The 16,882-nt window shown below is 43.1% G+C and overlaps 1 protein-coding gene across 1 annotated transcript in view; it reads right to left on the reverse strand.

Annotated features, from left to right (window-relative positions):
* RYR1 (ryanodine receptor 1) overlaps window positions 1-16,882 on the reverse strand; it is a 1,073,089-nt gene that overhangs the window by 49,875 nt on the left and 1,006,332 nt on the right. The window contains exons 91-95 of the mRNA XM_078661091.1: window positions 11,973-12,059; window positions 6,529-6,750; window positions 4,174-4,304; window positions 3,499-3,541; window positions 2,534-2,664 (exon numbers count right to left, since the gene is read on the reverse strand). Of these exons, the coding sequence (XP_078517217.1) occupies window positions 2,534-2,664; window positions 3,499-3,541; window positions 4,174-4,304; window positions 6,529-6,750; window positions 11,973-12,059 (614 nt within the window). The remainder of the gene's footprint in view (window positions 1-2,533; window positions 2,665-3,498; window positions 3,542-4,173; window positions 4,305-6,528; window positions 6,751-11,972; window positions 12,060-16,882) is intronic.

Consider the following 16,882-nt stretch of genomic DNA (forward strand, 5'->3'; position numbering starts at 1 on the left):
ACTGAAAGCCGTCGCTATCGCCTATTAGCAAGGCAGGCGTAGCGATGGAAATATTCCCGCTGTCGCCAAAAACCAACGCCTGCTCAGACCAGTTCTTAGCCATGTTATCCAATGGGAGGTGGATAACATGGCTAAGAGCATTTCGTCGCTAATGCGTGAATATCGCTCTATTCTCAGCGATATTCACGCATTTCGCCGCTATCACTGGATATTTTAGTACAATGGAGAAAAACTTTGCTAATAGCATGTTTTCTCCGCTAACATATCCAGCGATAAAAAAATCGTCGCTAAGCTTATTTAGAGATAATTATCGCTACTTGTTGGTAATATGCCCCTAAGTGTGTTGATTTAATGTTGAATATCTCCGAAAGGAATATCTTTTTTTAACCTACTGGTTTAAGGTGCTCTGTCCCTTTGGAACGCACAAGCCCCTCTCCTTGGTTTCAAAGAGAAACCTAACGGCTTGGGCAGTCAACCTCGAATCTGGGGAACTGGGTTCGAGTCTCGGCAATGATGCTGAACATCCTGTGATTCTGGGCAAATCGCTTAATAACCCCGTGCCTAACAAACATGAATGTGTCCTCATATAATGCAACTGTTGCTATGTAAAGCTCTCTGATACCCAATTTGGGTCAAGTTCACACTATATAAAACTCAGTAACATTTTTTTTTTTTAAAGCCAATTGAATTGGCCTCTTCTAAGTTCAAGTAAAAGTTGTCATCTGTATAAGGAGGGACAGGAATACCATCCCCCTTTCCAGCATCATCATCTACATCTTGGGGTGGTTAGAGTTCAGAGTCAAAGCTAAAATGATAATGGAGCCTCTGCTAGCTCGTTCGGCCTGGTTCACCATCAGGTAGAATGACTACCGGTTGCGCTTTTGTAATCTCGTAGTGCGAAATTGGTTGAGATTCGGCTGCAGACAGTTCAGTGGCAGACATTTGGAATTACAGCAGATCCTCTTACTCCGCTGACGGCATAAGTATAAGCATACCGGGGTCAACGAGGAAGGGCCCAGCACAGGTCTTGGAGCCGCAGTGGACGTCTGTACCATGTCAGTGTAGGGCTTGGATCGGAACCAAGGGGTCAGATGGCGTCAAGGAGGTATTGGCCTGTGGGAATTGTGCCAAAAATCTGAAGCATGGCCTCTTTGAAGGCTTCTGTCTCCTGTTGTGTTGTCGATGGCGTGAGAAACTTGGGGTACAATTAAATCAGTTGGGAAATAGACTCCACAACTGAATGACATTGTGAGGCTCTCGCACCTTCTCTTTGGATAGAGTGGCAGCACAGGGTCGAGTCCCACTTCTCTTTTTTTGTTTACATATGGACTTCGATTTTGACTTACTAGAGGACTTTACCCATGTAGCTGACCTCTCAAGAAAACAGCCTTATGGGTGAAACTGAATTTGCACCTGGAACTTGGAGTGGGACTTACACGAGGGCCATGACTTCTTCTGTTCGGTGATGTACAGCTTGGCTTTTTGGTCTCCTTCAGGTGCATGAGGGCACATTTATTGCATGTCTCTGAGTAGCATCATAAGCCCAAATACCAGAGACACACCTCACAGCAACATCTGCTTTCTTAGCCATGGCATGATTTGAAACTTGTCATCTTTGAGAGGGACTTTTTCCCCTCAACACACTGAATTGAGCTTGGAAGTCATCAGAAGTCTGACAACACTAGAAAAAGAGCTCAATCAATCAATCAGGGAATTGTGAAGTGTGCTACTCACCTGTGAGAGTCTCAAGGCACTGGGGGAAGGGGATTCACAGCTCCGAGTCAGCCGAAGAGCCAGGTCTTGAGGATTTTCCTGAAGGTGCGCAGAATGGGGGAGCGTCTGATGTCGATCGGGAGCTCGTTCCAGGTCTTTGCCACGATATAGGAGAAGGCTCTTCCACCCACTCTGACTCTGCGGATGCATAGGGTTTTGGCGTGGGTGATGTCGGCGGTGAGGAGGTTTCTCATGGGTACGTGGAAGGAGAATTTTTCATTGAGGTATTGGGGTCCGGTGTTGTGGGGGGATTTGTAGGCGTGGGTAAGTAACTTGAAGGTTACTCTTCTCGACGGGGAGCCAGTGGAGGTCCTGCAGGTGTTGGGTGGTGTGTTCATGTCGTGGAATGCCCAGAATGAGTCTGGCCGCGGTGTTCTGGATGGTCTGGAGTTTACGGAGCAGCTCCAGATCTGATTAAGAAGGTGCAGAAAGAAACTAGCTGACAAAAGTGTGCAGGGTTGTCACTTATATATGGCTTAGCTCCATCATGTCCGGGGTGGAACAGATCCAATGTAGAATTGCACTGAGCCACCTTGCTTTGAATGGGAAAATTGCTGGAGAAAATTTTCCATCAGTAATACCATTTGTCTCAAAGACTCATCCTATATGGCTCTGCTATCTGACCCATTAGAAAGGGCTTACACAAGAGACATTCAGCAAGTACTGCACCCACCTACGACTCCACTACAAATAACTATTGATGGTCCCTATGTGCTCCTCTTCCCCGTTCACTTCACCTTTATCTCTACCCATTTCTTACCATGAAAGCATGGATTTATCGGGTTCTGGTTTCTTCTCATTCTGGGAGCTGATTTCCAAGCTGGCAAGATCCATGCCCAGGAGTTCTGCAATTCTCTCTCTACCATAAATATCTCCATATTTATCTAGCACCTGTACAGCAAGAAAAAAGAACAGGTCATGTTAATGCTTTTAAGCGGGTTGGACATAAAATGCCAAACTTCAATTTCGAGAATGGTAAAAGCAAAGAACTTTGGATCAAATGTTTCAACATAAACAAATGGGTGCAGAAATACTTTTAAGAGGTTCCTGACTTGGAATTTCCAGTCAAGCTTTATGGATTGTGATTAGAGCTCCCTGTTTTCCGTTTTTACTGATTTTAACAGATAAATACAGACAGAAAACATTTATTTTTGTGTCTGTATTTATTTTTAAATGTGAATAAAACGGAAAATAGGTTGCTTTTTCAGTAATTCTAAATACTGTCGGCCATGCCAATAGCTGTATGGATTGATAGGTAAGAGGGTTAAAAAAGAAAGGAATGTTGGTAATGAGGCTTTACCAGCAGGAGATACGCACAAGGTTGATACTGAAATGTGAATATTTTCATATAAGTGCATTGCATTGATTTATCTTCTGCAGGTGTTCACAAATTTGAAACGTGGCAGTCATTAAAAAATGAGTGCATATTTATCAGTTAAATAAATGTGGAAATATTCTAATTTCCGCTTAATTTTTCCACAAAACCCAAAATAAATATGGATAAATACAAATAAAACGAGCAAAAAATAAATATGGACAAATACAGATTGAAATGCCCCAAAAATAAATTCCATAAAACCGGGAACCCTAATTGTGATTAAGTTGAACATCATCATATCCAAGCAGCCACATGGAACCCTTCTCGTAAGAAATGGAAGATTGAATGAAGTGTTATTTTCTAACAGCATGCATTAAAGAGAGAAAGAAGTAGAGTAAATGACGTACCTTTCTCTTCACAAATTTGTCCCAGTAGTTGCTTGGAAAGGATCTTCAAAAGAAAAACGAGACATTAGACAGGTTTGGTACAGAGGTAATTCTGAGGTCAGGATAGAGTGTGCACAAGCTAAAGAAAGGATGTTGTGGGTGAATGAGGGAAAGGCCACACACCTTTAGAAAATGGTATTTCTTTTTTAAAAATGTGTGCTGTGAAATGACAACCTCTGCCTAAAGTCTGGATTATTTGAGGAGAAAAGAAAATGTAATTTATCGTAATCCAACAACTAAGTTATAAAATAGACCAATCTGTGAGCTTCATATTCATTAAAGTCTCTGCTTAGAGCGGAGGAATCGCTTGCAAATAATTACAGACTATAATGGTATCCTAAATAGTAAATAGGTTCGGTACATGAAATGTGTCTGACAATACATAAAATAATGTGCTCGTTAGCCAAGGCTGCAAGTGACAATTTCCTCCTAGAGTATGAGTTTGTCTTGCCTTAGCAGTGAGGAATGCAAAACCAACTTCATTCATTTGTGCCAGGCTGGGCTGCTCGTGGCAATATTTTCAACTTGTTGGATACGTTTAAACACATGTCTGAGCCCTGAGATAAGATATCAACTGTGATTTAATCCCTTGCCCTAGAGCCGAGAGGGTACTGTACAGCACAGTGCTTTACTTACGGAGTGTTCAGAACCAGGCGGTCCCACTGGCCTTTGATGTCATCATCTTCAGGCTGTTCTGTGATGTAAACACCATCAAACTCGAGTTTCCGAGCCAGTTCCTTCTCTCGTTTGAAGATTACCAAAGGGACCTGCAAAATGGGTAGGAACGACATATATCAGTAAAAGAACCTTCCAGTTACCTCCGCTGACTTGAGCAACATATCTCAGCATCAGCAACAAATGCCATTATTCCCAGAGACCAGGAACTAACTCAACAAGAGACGTGCTTTCAACCTTACACTCTGCAGCGTGAGTTCTGTGAACATGTCCATGAATGGATGGCATTACTAGACCTCCAGAGATATCAGCAAGCGTTCAAGGCACATGAAAAATCATCCTCACCACTCCCTCAGCGTCCACATTGGGCTCGAACAACAAGAAGTGCATTGAAACTGCCCTCATTCCCCTCCCCTCCCCCCATCCTCTAAACGATTCTCAAACTTTCCAATTGACACCAGTGTGTTTACATGGGCATCTCAAGGTCACAAAAGATCCATATCACATGTGGAGTTCCTCAGGGTTCCATACTGTCATCTGTCATCTTCAACCTTTACATGGAGCCACTTGCAGCTCTTCTCACAGATAACAGCGTCAACATTCACCAATATGCCAACGATACATAACTCTAGTCAAATGTCTCCTCAGCTTCAGACATCCATCGCCTAAAACACTGCTTGCACATCAACCAGACCAGAATGTCCAGTGCCTTCCTGAAGCTCAACCCAACTGAGACAAAATTGCTATTATTTGTCAAGAACAAAAATGTTACAGTACAAACCTGGCTCAAAGAGGCAAACCTTGACGTTTTCAAATCCCAACTCTCTCCGAACGGCAAACCACTTGGATTCACCCTGGACTCCAACCTCCAGCTCAAGGAACACATTGCCAACAAAACAAAGACTACCTGGTACCGACCCTCTCTTCTAAAGAAAATCAAACCATTTCTTTCAGAGAGTGACTTCAGAAATTGTGTTCAAGCCCTTGTACTCTCCCCCCTATATGGTGGTAATGCCCTACTCCGTGGCCTCCGAGACTCCACACTAGCACCCCTTACAGGCATCCCACATGTTGCAGCACATCTCATCCAGGGCCCGAAGACATATGATCACATCACCCCCACCCTAATGGAAATCCATTGGCTCCCTACGCCAGCGCGCACCATCTTCAAAACTAGCTGCATCTTTTACAAAGTCATCACAGCCAGCACCATCTCTGGTGGCTGTCAACACACCTGCAGCCAGGACACCGTCAGACTGCACACTCCAAAGAGTAAAAAAAGAAAAAACAAGACAACAGATCTTTTTCATCTATGCACCCAGGACAACATCCCCATATCCGTCAGGACCACCCTAACGCTGTTCCAATTTAGGAAAGAGAGTCGAAGACCCACTTCTTTAAAGAACACTACATTGCAATGGATTCCACAACACATCTTCCTCTAATACGTGCAGACTTTAAACTTGTCTGTGACCATTTATAGTGCTCTGCTGCCTTGTAGCTAGGTTTGTGCTGTAGAAATACAATATACATACATACTTTATAATCAAATTTTGGTACAAGCAGTAACTAACATACACCACTTCAGAAAGAGACCTTGGCATGGAAATGGAGCACTTTCCACCCATCTTTCAGAGACTCCAGGAAGAGTTTGGCGGGTGGACTAGGAACCAGAGCAGCACTGGAAAATGTTTATTAGCAGTCACACTTTACAACAAGCCAACATATCAAAGGAATCTAACCATCTGCAGAGGTGTATGTGTGGTGGGGAGCGGGCTTTATCTCCGAAGTACGTTTTGAGGAAACTGTCAGAAAGCAGTATTTATGTTTTAGTTTCTGTCACTGTATCCAAGAGTTTTAGGTCCTATAGCAACAACATTGGCATAGACTGTATCAGCCCACTGAAAATCTCTTATCTTCCCTGAGGCCCAATCAAACCATGAACACTTTTCAGCACATTTCAACCTCATATCCTGCAGATACATGAACAACTCATATTCATGGGAAGAGACTTCCACATCCAAAATGGTCATGAAGAGCCCCAAACATGGGGAACATATCTACTACTTCATTAAACTTTCAGCAAATCATCCCTACATCGGTAACAACCTTCACCCACTCTCCTTAAACAACATTGACTTATGGAAGAGCTCTTGGCATCTCTGATACATAACCCACCAACAGCTCTCACCAAGTTAGGGAGACGTGTGTGGTACACCTGTCAACTCACATTTAAGCATTTCTATCCACTAATGAAGTCTTGGTAACTGTACGCATGTACAATTGTACACATGCATAAGGCAGCTGCTACCTTACCTTCAAGCAGTTGTAACCGATGATACAGAGGAAAGCGATTAAGGTGTGAGTGATTGATAGAAAGTTCAAGGCTGGTTGCATGTATCCAGTACTCTCTTCAAGGAAGAAGTAAACAATACTTTCTTCTTCCTCCTCATCACCTTCCTCAAATCCGGATCCTTCCAGTTCTTCCTCAAACCCAGAACCTTCAAAGACTTCTTCGCCTTTTGGAGAATCTGACACCTAAAATGAACCAATGGGTAAGAAAGCAAAGTAGGAGGTTGTATTTTCTCAGAATAACCATAGTCTAGTTTCAGGATCTCATTCAGCAATTTGTTTAGGGTGATCACATGTCATGTTTAACTTTTCATGTCCTTAGGTTGATAGAGCAGAGCAGATTCCAGGTAGCCCAATATTTCATGAAGTAGATTCACTGAGGGGTTTACAATAGAGTGAGAGCATTGAAGGATTTTTGCAACATGACAGTAGTGCGTCAGGCAATCTATCTATGAAGCTGAAATTGTTGCAGGTGCAATATTAAATGATTCTTCTGTATAGGCATTCAAAATAACATTGCATAACTGCATTTAAAGTTTCTCTTCATCAGCGCACCACTTCAGCAGATGTGCCTATAATAGACTGCAGGTGTAGCACATACTATATTATCACATCGCAGTGTAACTGGGGTGCTCTGTCACCTTATGTAAAAGAGACATAGGTTTTGTTTTGTTTTTTCATTGTGTGACTTCATTATAAGCCTATCTTACATGTTATTGGGATTCTCTGTGAAATGGCCTGTATGTGATGGTGTGAACTGGGTGTGAGCATTATCAAGTGTCTTGTTCACATGGCAATACTTTGAGGAGTTTGTTAAAGAGAGTTACACTGTTATGTTTCTGTCTGAAATACGGTGCAACTGTATCAGAAGGTCATATTTTAACCAGGTGTGGTAAAGTCAGGGTGTTCTGTACACCTGAATATAACAGTATTACTGCAACAGAGAACTATTAATGACAAGAGGTGACTGTATCAGGGGCTTTACTGTAACAAACTGTATGGGGGTTCTGGTCTCTACAGTAGAATTCAACTGTGTGGCTCTATTTGGGTTTTCCTTTTAGCAGGGCGTGCATGTAGCAGAAGTTCTAAATAAAGTGGTGAGACTCCAAAAGGGGTCTCTAACAGAGTAAGACTTTCAAGGCGTTATTTATGGTAGGGTGTGGTTATTTCATAGGTTTTCAACTACAAGGTGTGACTGCATGAGAACAATCTTGCAGAGAGCACAAACCTAGCACTTCTTCTCAAACATTGTGTCACTTATCAGGGTACTCTCGATGATAGGGATTGACTGTTTTGGTGGATTCTCTATCCCAGTGGTTCTTAACCTGTGGTCTGGGAACTATTGGGGCCCAGCAGAGCCTACTCAAGGGGTCCGAGACAGCTTAGACAATTAAATAATATTAACAGATTAATAAAGTTAATTAAATAAAGAGGCAAAATATACAATTGACAATGTTAAAACATTATATAAATGTGAAAGAATTTGAAATTGGAGGACGAAAATTAAGTTAGTATTCTCAGATTGATTCACTGGAGCAGTGCAAGTGCATCAAACAGAATATAGTATGGACGATGAGTGGCCTCAATTGACTTTAGAAAAGCTCCAACCTCCCCATTAAATTTTAAATGTTGATTTTTTTAATATTTGTGAAATAAATACATTATTACATCATTTGTGTATTTGTTTGATGAATGCTTATTTCTGTATTTTTTTTGTATTGTTTTGAGTTCAAATCATCGAAAACACTTAGGCTGGTGTTCTGGATTTCAGTAATGATTCAGTGGGTGTCCCCAGATTCCAATACTGATTTAGTGGGGACCCCCAGGTTCCGGTAATGATTAAGTGGGGGTCTGCAGAAGTCAAAAGGTTAAGAACACTGCTCTATACAGTGTCTGACTTTGTCAGTCTCTCTCATAAAGGAGTGTTTCAATGTATTTAGGGTCTACAACAGGGGGGGAAAGCCTTATTTTAGATATGTATCATCAGTAAAATGGTACTATTATACCAGGGTCTTCTAAAACAGGAAGTGACTGCTTAAAGGGTCTCTTCCAGAAGGAGTGAAAATCATGATGAAGGACTTTATTAGTGGTTCTCTAAACAGAAAGTAACTTCATAACAAAACTCTGTAACAGGTTGTTGCTACACATGGGGTTACTTTATAACAGGGCATAGCTTCCTTCTGTGGTTCCCTCAGAGGGCATATCCTATGAAGCGGCAGGTACTCGGCACCACATTAACATTGCTGGAATACTGCCAACTCATCTCAAGAAGAAAGGGGTCCATGACGTTCCCATCGCACTGACTCATCCACAATCCAGACTTTCCACCAGGGTTAGGTGACTCGGGTTTCACTCGCTGGAACAGGGAACCCCCTTACATTGGCCAACCTTTATTTCAATGAGGAATTGTGTTCCAGGGATGAACTACAGATGGAATGTCACTTAAACAGGGAGGATGAGTTCCACCTTACTCAATTGCTTCACTGGACAGCCACAAGAGAAGTGAAAGGAAAGGCCAGCTGGGACAAAACAACCTTGGAACAAATATTTGCTAATAAAACGACATGAAAGGGAATAACCCTACTGCAGAGAAAAATTTCAGACATGGGGATCAGCCAAAATACAGCTATATTTTGGAATAGACAGAGGACATAGGCCACGAAATCTCACAAGACACATGGGCGCGGATATAGGGAGACAGGCAAAATCATCTACGTGCACCTAACACAAAGACAATGGCTATAAACTACTTACACAATGGTACCGTTCTCCAACACAGTACATGCTATATTTGGAGTCACGGACACATGCTGGAATGGTTGTGGGGGACAAGGGACATTTTTTTTTAAATGTGGTGGTCCTGTGGCCATGTTCGATGCTACTGGATAGACATACTGTCTCACATTAGAACTATACTATCGTGAGGTTAAATAGGGCCCATGCACAAACGCTCCAATTTTTACATATTCACATTTAAAGTTGACATCTTTTTAGACTATGACTTTCAGCATATTTTGCTTGTGTGCTTGCATGCGATAGTGTACTCAGAAAGTGTTCCACTTACAAATACATTTCTTTGTAGGTACATTATCATACTATTGTACACTTTGTTTAAGGACCAAGTACACTGTGCAAACTACCCTTGTTTGTTGTTGTTTGTTCAACAACAGCTCTGGGTGGATAGAATCAACAATGACAGCTGGACCGGAGCTCAGGCATAGAACCAATGGGTACAGTTTTTATTAAATAAGCTACACCAAGCCTTTGTTCGCCACAAGAGCATTTCTATGGATTGTCCTGTCGCCCTGTGCCTGAGTTTCAGCCCAGCTGAATCTCATCCCTATCCCGGGAGGGATGATGACCTGTTCTACATCAGACAGGCTACCAGCTACCAGATGACACACGCACGCACACAGGTAAATGGGGAGTTAGACCACTCTAAGGTATCTGAAAGAATTACATCTACGCTATGCTCTCTTGGTTAGGCACTATTAGGTAGGAGTACGATTATATGTATTAATATAATTCATGCAGCAACTATAATTATTGAATTATTAATCTTTTTCACCATTCTCGTAATGCTGGTTACTATGTTTTGTTTAATTTTATTAATCATTGCAGCACAGGTATTTTACAAAAGAATCAAATTGCTTCAATAAATGTTTGAAGTGCTAGTTCGTGTATTTCTTGTGTCTCCCTTTGGGCATGACTATGATAAAAATGAAAGGATAGATCTGTTTCCACAATTTCTTTAGGGGAATCAGGGTCATCATATTATGAGGCTGCAGACATCATCAGATACCTTGTGAGGTTTACAGGTCCAGATGGTGCACTGTGAGCTAGCTAGGAACATGGTCAACATATTCTGATGGTATTAGTGAACACAGTCCTCCACAGCTTTGATGCTTATGTTGCCCAAACACATAGTTTTAATGAATTAGTAGGAGCAGTACGACAATACTTAGCATCTCACTCTCCATGGACCATCAATTATTCTACTGGCTGAACCTGGAATGAACAGTATTTATCTCTTGACAACAACAACCAGTAAGATAATCACACACCTCTTAACTGAAGCACGCCTTACCCTCACCCAATTTGGGAAACAACCAATATCTCCACCTAGCAACTTAAGGAACATGTATGGCATGGAGAAGCTAACAAGACTATTCCCTGAGCGAATTGACAAATTCACTCAAATCTGGTCTGCTTTTCAAACCCATATGAAGCGGGATCACACTCTGGTGGTGACTCCCACCCTTGTTCCTGAAGGGCGGGCCTGCATATCATGTCATCTTCAGTACAGGGCTTCTCTGATCATAGCACATAAGAAGAGACACACATGGGATGGTTTAGGGGGGATATGTCGATTGTACTATATTGTTCTACATGCTTTTTGTAAAGCTCTCTATTTTTGAATGATTTTGGTTGTAACAGTGCAAAAATTTTTCGAATGTGTGGCTCTATGCTTTCTCCATAATAAATTTGACTGTATACTAGGCCTGGGCAGAAAACTACACTACGCTCGCGGATTGTGCATAGTTTGCGCAACTTTGCGCTACGCAAATCGCACGTAGGATAGTGCAAAAACGCGTAGCGGCCATTTTTTGCTTGCTCGCGGTCCTCAACGTCAAGTTGGCGACCGCGATCGAGCAAAATCAACATCCTGGCGAGACTTTTTCCTTGTTCGCAATCGGCAACATCAAGTTGCCAATCACGAGCGTGGAAAATAAACCTCCCGGCGAGATTCTTAATGCAGGGAGGTTAGGTTTCTCATTGCGAGTGGTCGCGTCAGCTCGCGACCGCTCGCAATGAGAAACTCCCAGTCTGCATTGAGAAAGCTGCCGCTCGAGAGCAAATCTACTCGAGCGGCAGAAAACGACCGCTCGCACTGTGCATGATACCGTTTGCAATGATTGCACTGTGCGGACAAGCATCCAGCACTGTGCAATCATTGCGAACAGCATTTTCCCTACCTCACTATGCAGTTCGCGTAGCGTGCGAAGTGCACCTCGCGTAGCTATGCGTAGCGCTACTAAGCGAACTATGCCCAGGGTTACTGTAGACCAGGAAGTGACCCGCTAACCAGTCTCTCTAACAAAGTGTGACTTGGTGCCTGAGCATGACTGTTTACTGCGGTACTCTTTCGAATAGGGTATAAATGTATTGAGGGTAGTCCCTGCCAGGGTGTGATTTAAGGAAATCCCTAAATGTGGTGTCACTTTTTCATTGGTTTTCAGTGCTCTATCTGCATAAATGAGAGTACCATTTCAGAACTTGGTTGCCTCTATTTCAGGTGTGTCTTATTTAATAAGTTCTATTACATACGGATTGTATAAGTACTTATATATGTTTGGGCAGGTCAGTGTGCCTCCGTGACAGTTGTCTTTCTACAGCGAGCTGCTCACCTTATAGAAAAGAAGGATGAAGTTGATTGCAAAAGCAAGGAAAAGAGCCAGGAACCGGAGGTTGTAGAAGTTTCTGGACAGATAATTCTGAAATTATAAAGCGTATTCCCATTAGTCGGTGTACTGATCATCGTCAACATCATTCTGTAGGATCAAGATGCAAAGAAGAAAATAAACTGTACAGAAACGAAGCACAAATCTATCACTTAAAGCCACTGGACTGCCAGCCCCCCATTTCCGTTTTATTGTGTTTGATACTCACTCTACGCCATCGGACGTGCACATTCTGAAATAATGGTAAAAATAATATAATGTACAGCTGTTTATATGTTCTCTACTCTAACATAGGCATTGTATGTGCACTAGAAGGCTTCAATTGTAGTGAGGAAAAAATTACACGAAGCACATAAACTCTGTGAGTTGGGTATCACCTCCTTAGCTTTCCGTTTCTCCATTTTAGCTTCATTCCATAAAAACTACCTTTAACAATGTATTCAAAAGAGACGCCTTTAAGCACATGTCTCAAAATTAGATCTAGCATGGTCATAAGCAGCTGCAAATATTTTGTACATCGTTGCTGATTAACAACCCACCATGGAATCATTCCTCTACTATTGGTCAGAAACACCAAAACATCTGTGAAGGACGCTGCGCCTACTGTGAGTTAAAATGCTGAGGGTTTCCAGGATGTGCTCTTGACATGAATATTGTGTGCCTACATGGACAAGTTACTTACCTACGGTAACGCCTTATCTGGTAGAGACATAGGCCCTCATTACGATGGTGGTCCGTCGGACCGCTGACCGCCATCACATCGGGCAGGTGACCGTCCGACGATGAGTCGGCAGTCCCAACTGCCCTCTTACAATATGACCATCAGCACGGAAGTCAGAAAGTGCTATTTTGTACTGCAGCTTGTGCTACGGCCCAGGAAATGGGCCGCAGCACAATCCGCAGTACAAAAAAGTACTTTGTGCACATCCTTGCACCGTGTGCCAGGCTCCATGTAGTGCCTGGTGCACAGTGCATGGATGCGTGGGGGTCACCATCTGGGCCCCCCAGTCCACTCAGCAGTGGCCCACAGGGAACAGGGGCCCTGCTTGAGGCCCCCAAAGACTGTTTCCGGCTGCTTTTTCATCACGGTCAGACCACCATGAAAAGGAAGTCAGAGAGGGACAGCCTAACTCCTTCAGCGGTCCCTGCACAGGCACCGCCTCTACTGCAGGGATAAGATTCCAACTGCCACCTCGATGGGTGCTTTGAGCCTGTTGGAGGTGGTGGTCTTACCCCCCCACCCCCACTGCTGTGCTCCTGACATGAATATTATGTTGCCTACATGGACAAGTTACTTACCTTCTGTAACAACTTATCTTGTAGAGTAGAGACAAAGGCCCTCATTATGATGGTGGTTGGTCGGACTGCTGACCGCCATCATATCGGGCAGGTGACCGTTCGACGATGTTGGTGGTCCCACCTGCCCTCTTACAATATGACCATCAACATGGAAGTCAGAAAGTGCTGTTTTGTACTGCGGCCTGGGCTACTGCCTAGGAAATGGGCTGCAGCACAATCCGCAGTACAAAAAAGCACTTTGTGCACATCCTTGCACCGTGTGCCAGGCTCCATGTGGTGCCTGGCGCAAGGTGCATGGATGTGTGGGGGGCACAATCTGTGACCCCCAGGCCACTGAGCAGTGGCCCACAGGGAACAGGGGCCCTGCTTGTGGCCCCCAAAGTCTGTTTCCTTCTGCCTTTTCATCGCAGTCAGACCACCATGAAAAGAAGTCGGAGAGGGACATCCTAACTACTTTGGTGATGCCTGCACAGGCACCGCCTCTACTGTAGGGATAAGATTCCAACAGCCACCTCGAAGGGTGCTTTTAGCCTGTCGGAGGTGGCGGTCTTACCCCCCACCTATGTGCTCCCAACGCTGGTATTGTAATCCGGCGGTCTGGCCGATGGCCTGGATGTCGGACGGACTGTCACCGAATGACTGTCAGTGGCGGTTCTCCCGACATTGTAATGAGGGCCATAGTCTACCTGCAGATTTCTTACCTTGGAATTCTCCGCAGGCGCCAGACTGGATCTGGAATTTTTTCCAGCAGAACCTCTGCACGTCGGTTGAGGGCATCGTGCAACTCCGTATCTACGTTGTCCACCGAATGTGATGTTGACCGAGTCCATATAAGCCCTTCCCCGATGCACTCATGTCAGTTTCTTCCACGACTAATTTCCGCACCAAAATAGGGAGCTACCTTAGAAACTGGCTATGGAAACATTCTGCCCAAAAGATAGATACATCTTTAAATTAACCACTACAAGTGTTAACGTACTATAAATGAACCAACCACCACAAGTGGTAATTTACTATAAAATATTTTCAAGAAACGGATGTTGTTGGTAAGAAGAAAACAGGTTGCAGAACGGGGAGGATGGGTGGGTTAGTAAGGAATCTGCAGCTAGACTATGCCTCTACCAGATAAGGCATTACTGAAGGTAAGTCTCTTGTCCATCTGGTAGAGACATCTAGCCGCAGATTCCTTACCTTACCTTAGAATTAGATACCAAAGCAACACCATCGCACTAGTTCTCCTTCACATCATTCCTCCATTCGCCGAGGGCACAGGAAGACAGCACTGATCAGGTAAGGGAGGCAGCAGGATCCATTGTTTGTTTTGAAAGACAGTTTTATTCTTTATTTTCAAATATTAACAAAGTGCAAGTATATATACATACAAAGATGCATATAAACACACCCATAGATAATACAGTGATATATAAAAAATATCAAAAAAAGAATCATCATTCTGACGTTCATGAACATAAATATAATTAGGCTGAGCAATTAACAATATAGTACAAAGAAATAAAAGAAAAGATAGCGAGAAGACATCTTACCCCTCAACAAAAGAAAAACAGCAAAGCATAATTGAGTTATGCTAGCTGGTTAGAAGCCTGAAAAAGGACTGGTAAAAGCCACATCCCGCAGAAAACAAAAGGAAAGGGAACCTTCCCATAAAGAATACAAAGTTGAACTGGACCTGAAAACAGGCCTAGGTGAGTAAAGGCCAATTATTGGAAGAATGAGACTGTCAAAACAGTGAAAGCTATCAGACAATGCAGGAGCCGGTGAAAAAGTAAAAAACAACATAGTCCCAAAGGGAAATTAGGATACATAAAGCATAAGTTCCAAAATCGTGAATAAACAACGAAAAGGCATATTGGAAGGAGCGGCAAATGAAATAAACACAATATATATTCATAGGAGGAACAGCAGTTCCACAAAAAGCAGGATTCAACAAAATTGAAGGAGCGAGAAGGGCTGCACTTGTAAGTCCTGAGTAAAAGGAAATACAAGTTCCAGGACTGAGTCCTGTGCAATATATGCACAGTATGTCTGAGAATTGACCAAACTGTAGTAAAAAGACGAGAGAATCATCTAGTGAAGAAGGAACTCAAAAAGTGACTCCTATGGCAATAACAGAATCCTGAAGACCAGGCTATACGAAATCACATAGCCCAAACATCATAATCGTCAATGAAAGATCACCAAAGACTGACCCGTAGGTTAGAAACCAATAGTAAGACCAAGAAGCCATATGCAGATGGATGAAGCCATTAACTTAGATGTAGAAGAAGCATGGCGAAAGAAGAGAAATATAAACCTCATGATGCCGTGCAGCAAGAGTCAGCAAGTTAAATACATCCCATCTATGCAACAATAGTACTCAGAACCTGACAGAAGGAGTCAGAACAAGGACACAAGGATGGTCATAAAAAGAAAGAGTGATAGAGAATCTGAAACTCAAATGCACGACCACACAGATACAGAATGTGGAATAGACCACCGATAAAAAAAATCAGCAGGACAAACACAGATTAGAGGAAATAACACTCCGTAACCTGCCGCAGAAAGGAGAGAAAGGTCGCCGAAACAAAATGGGGACACAAGGGAAAAAGATGGCTTAGTGGAAATCACTGGTCAGGCCCCGAACGTGGATTGCCGAGTAGACCTCCCAGATGTTCCACTGCTCCAGGGGAAAAGTATTTAAAATAAAGGGTGCTCCCTGAGAGCATCGGGAGAGACCAATGATATAGTAGTGACAGCTCACAAACTGTGCCCAAGGGGAAAACAAACCACAGGATCCCAGAAGGGATAGCAAATTAGTAAAAGAGCATGGCAATATGCCTACCGCAAGTGCCCCTAAGAGCAGGTAACACAGGTAAACGATCTTGAGAAAGAAATACCATCGAAAAAAGATCTCTCAAGCGAGGAGCCCTTCAGCAGAGATAACAGAAAAACCTATTCAATAGGTTCCAACCTAAAGTCACAAAGAAAGACAAACGGTTGTCAACAGTGTAAATGCAAAGAAGAATAAGACCTGCAGAAACAGGAACACCACTCAGAGTGACAACCTATACGGAGCTGACCCACAGAGGGGCCCTCCAACAAACAAAACGGAGCGCAGATGTGTCTCAGTGACACAATACAGAATAACAAGCTGAACATGACCAACTCTGCTATAGAAGAACAATGAGGGTTGAGAGAAGGGAAACAGAACTTTGGGTTAGATGTATCAACATTGCATTTTGCGAGTCCTTAATAGCGAATTTTACTGATTCGCTATTAAGGACTCGCAAAATGCAATGTATGTAGGTTTTGCATTTAAAATAGTGATTCCTACGCATTCCTTATTTGTGACTCGCAAATAGCGAGTCGCATATAAGGAATGGCTTCCCAGTCATTTCTACGGGCCATTAGGCCCATAGGAATGAATGGGAATTGCATGCGCAATTTGCGAGTACCCAATACGTACTCGCAAATTGCGCATGCAATTTCAAGGGTGAAAGGGTTCCAAAAGGACACCCTGTTGCACCCCTGAAATGTGCATGTGCGCACATGTGGCGCAC

This window comes from Lissotriton helveticus, chromosome 9 (assembly GCF_964261635.1).
Source record: "Lissotriton helveticus chromosome 9, aLisHel1.1, whole genome shotgun sequence".
Lineage (NCBI taxonomy): Eukaryota > Metazoa > Chordata > Amphibia > Caudata > Salamandridae > Lissotriton > Lissotriton helveticus.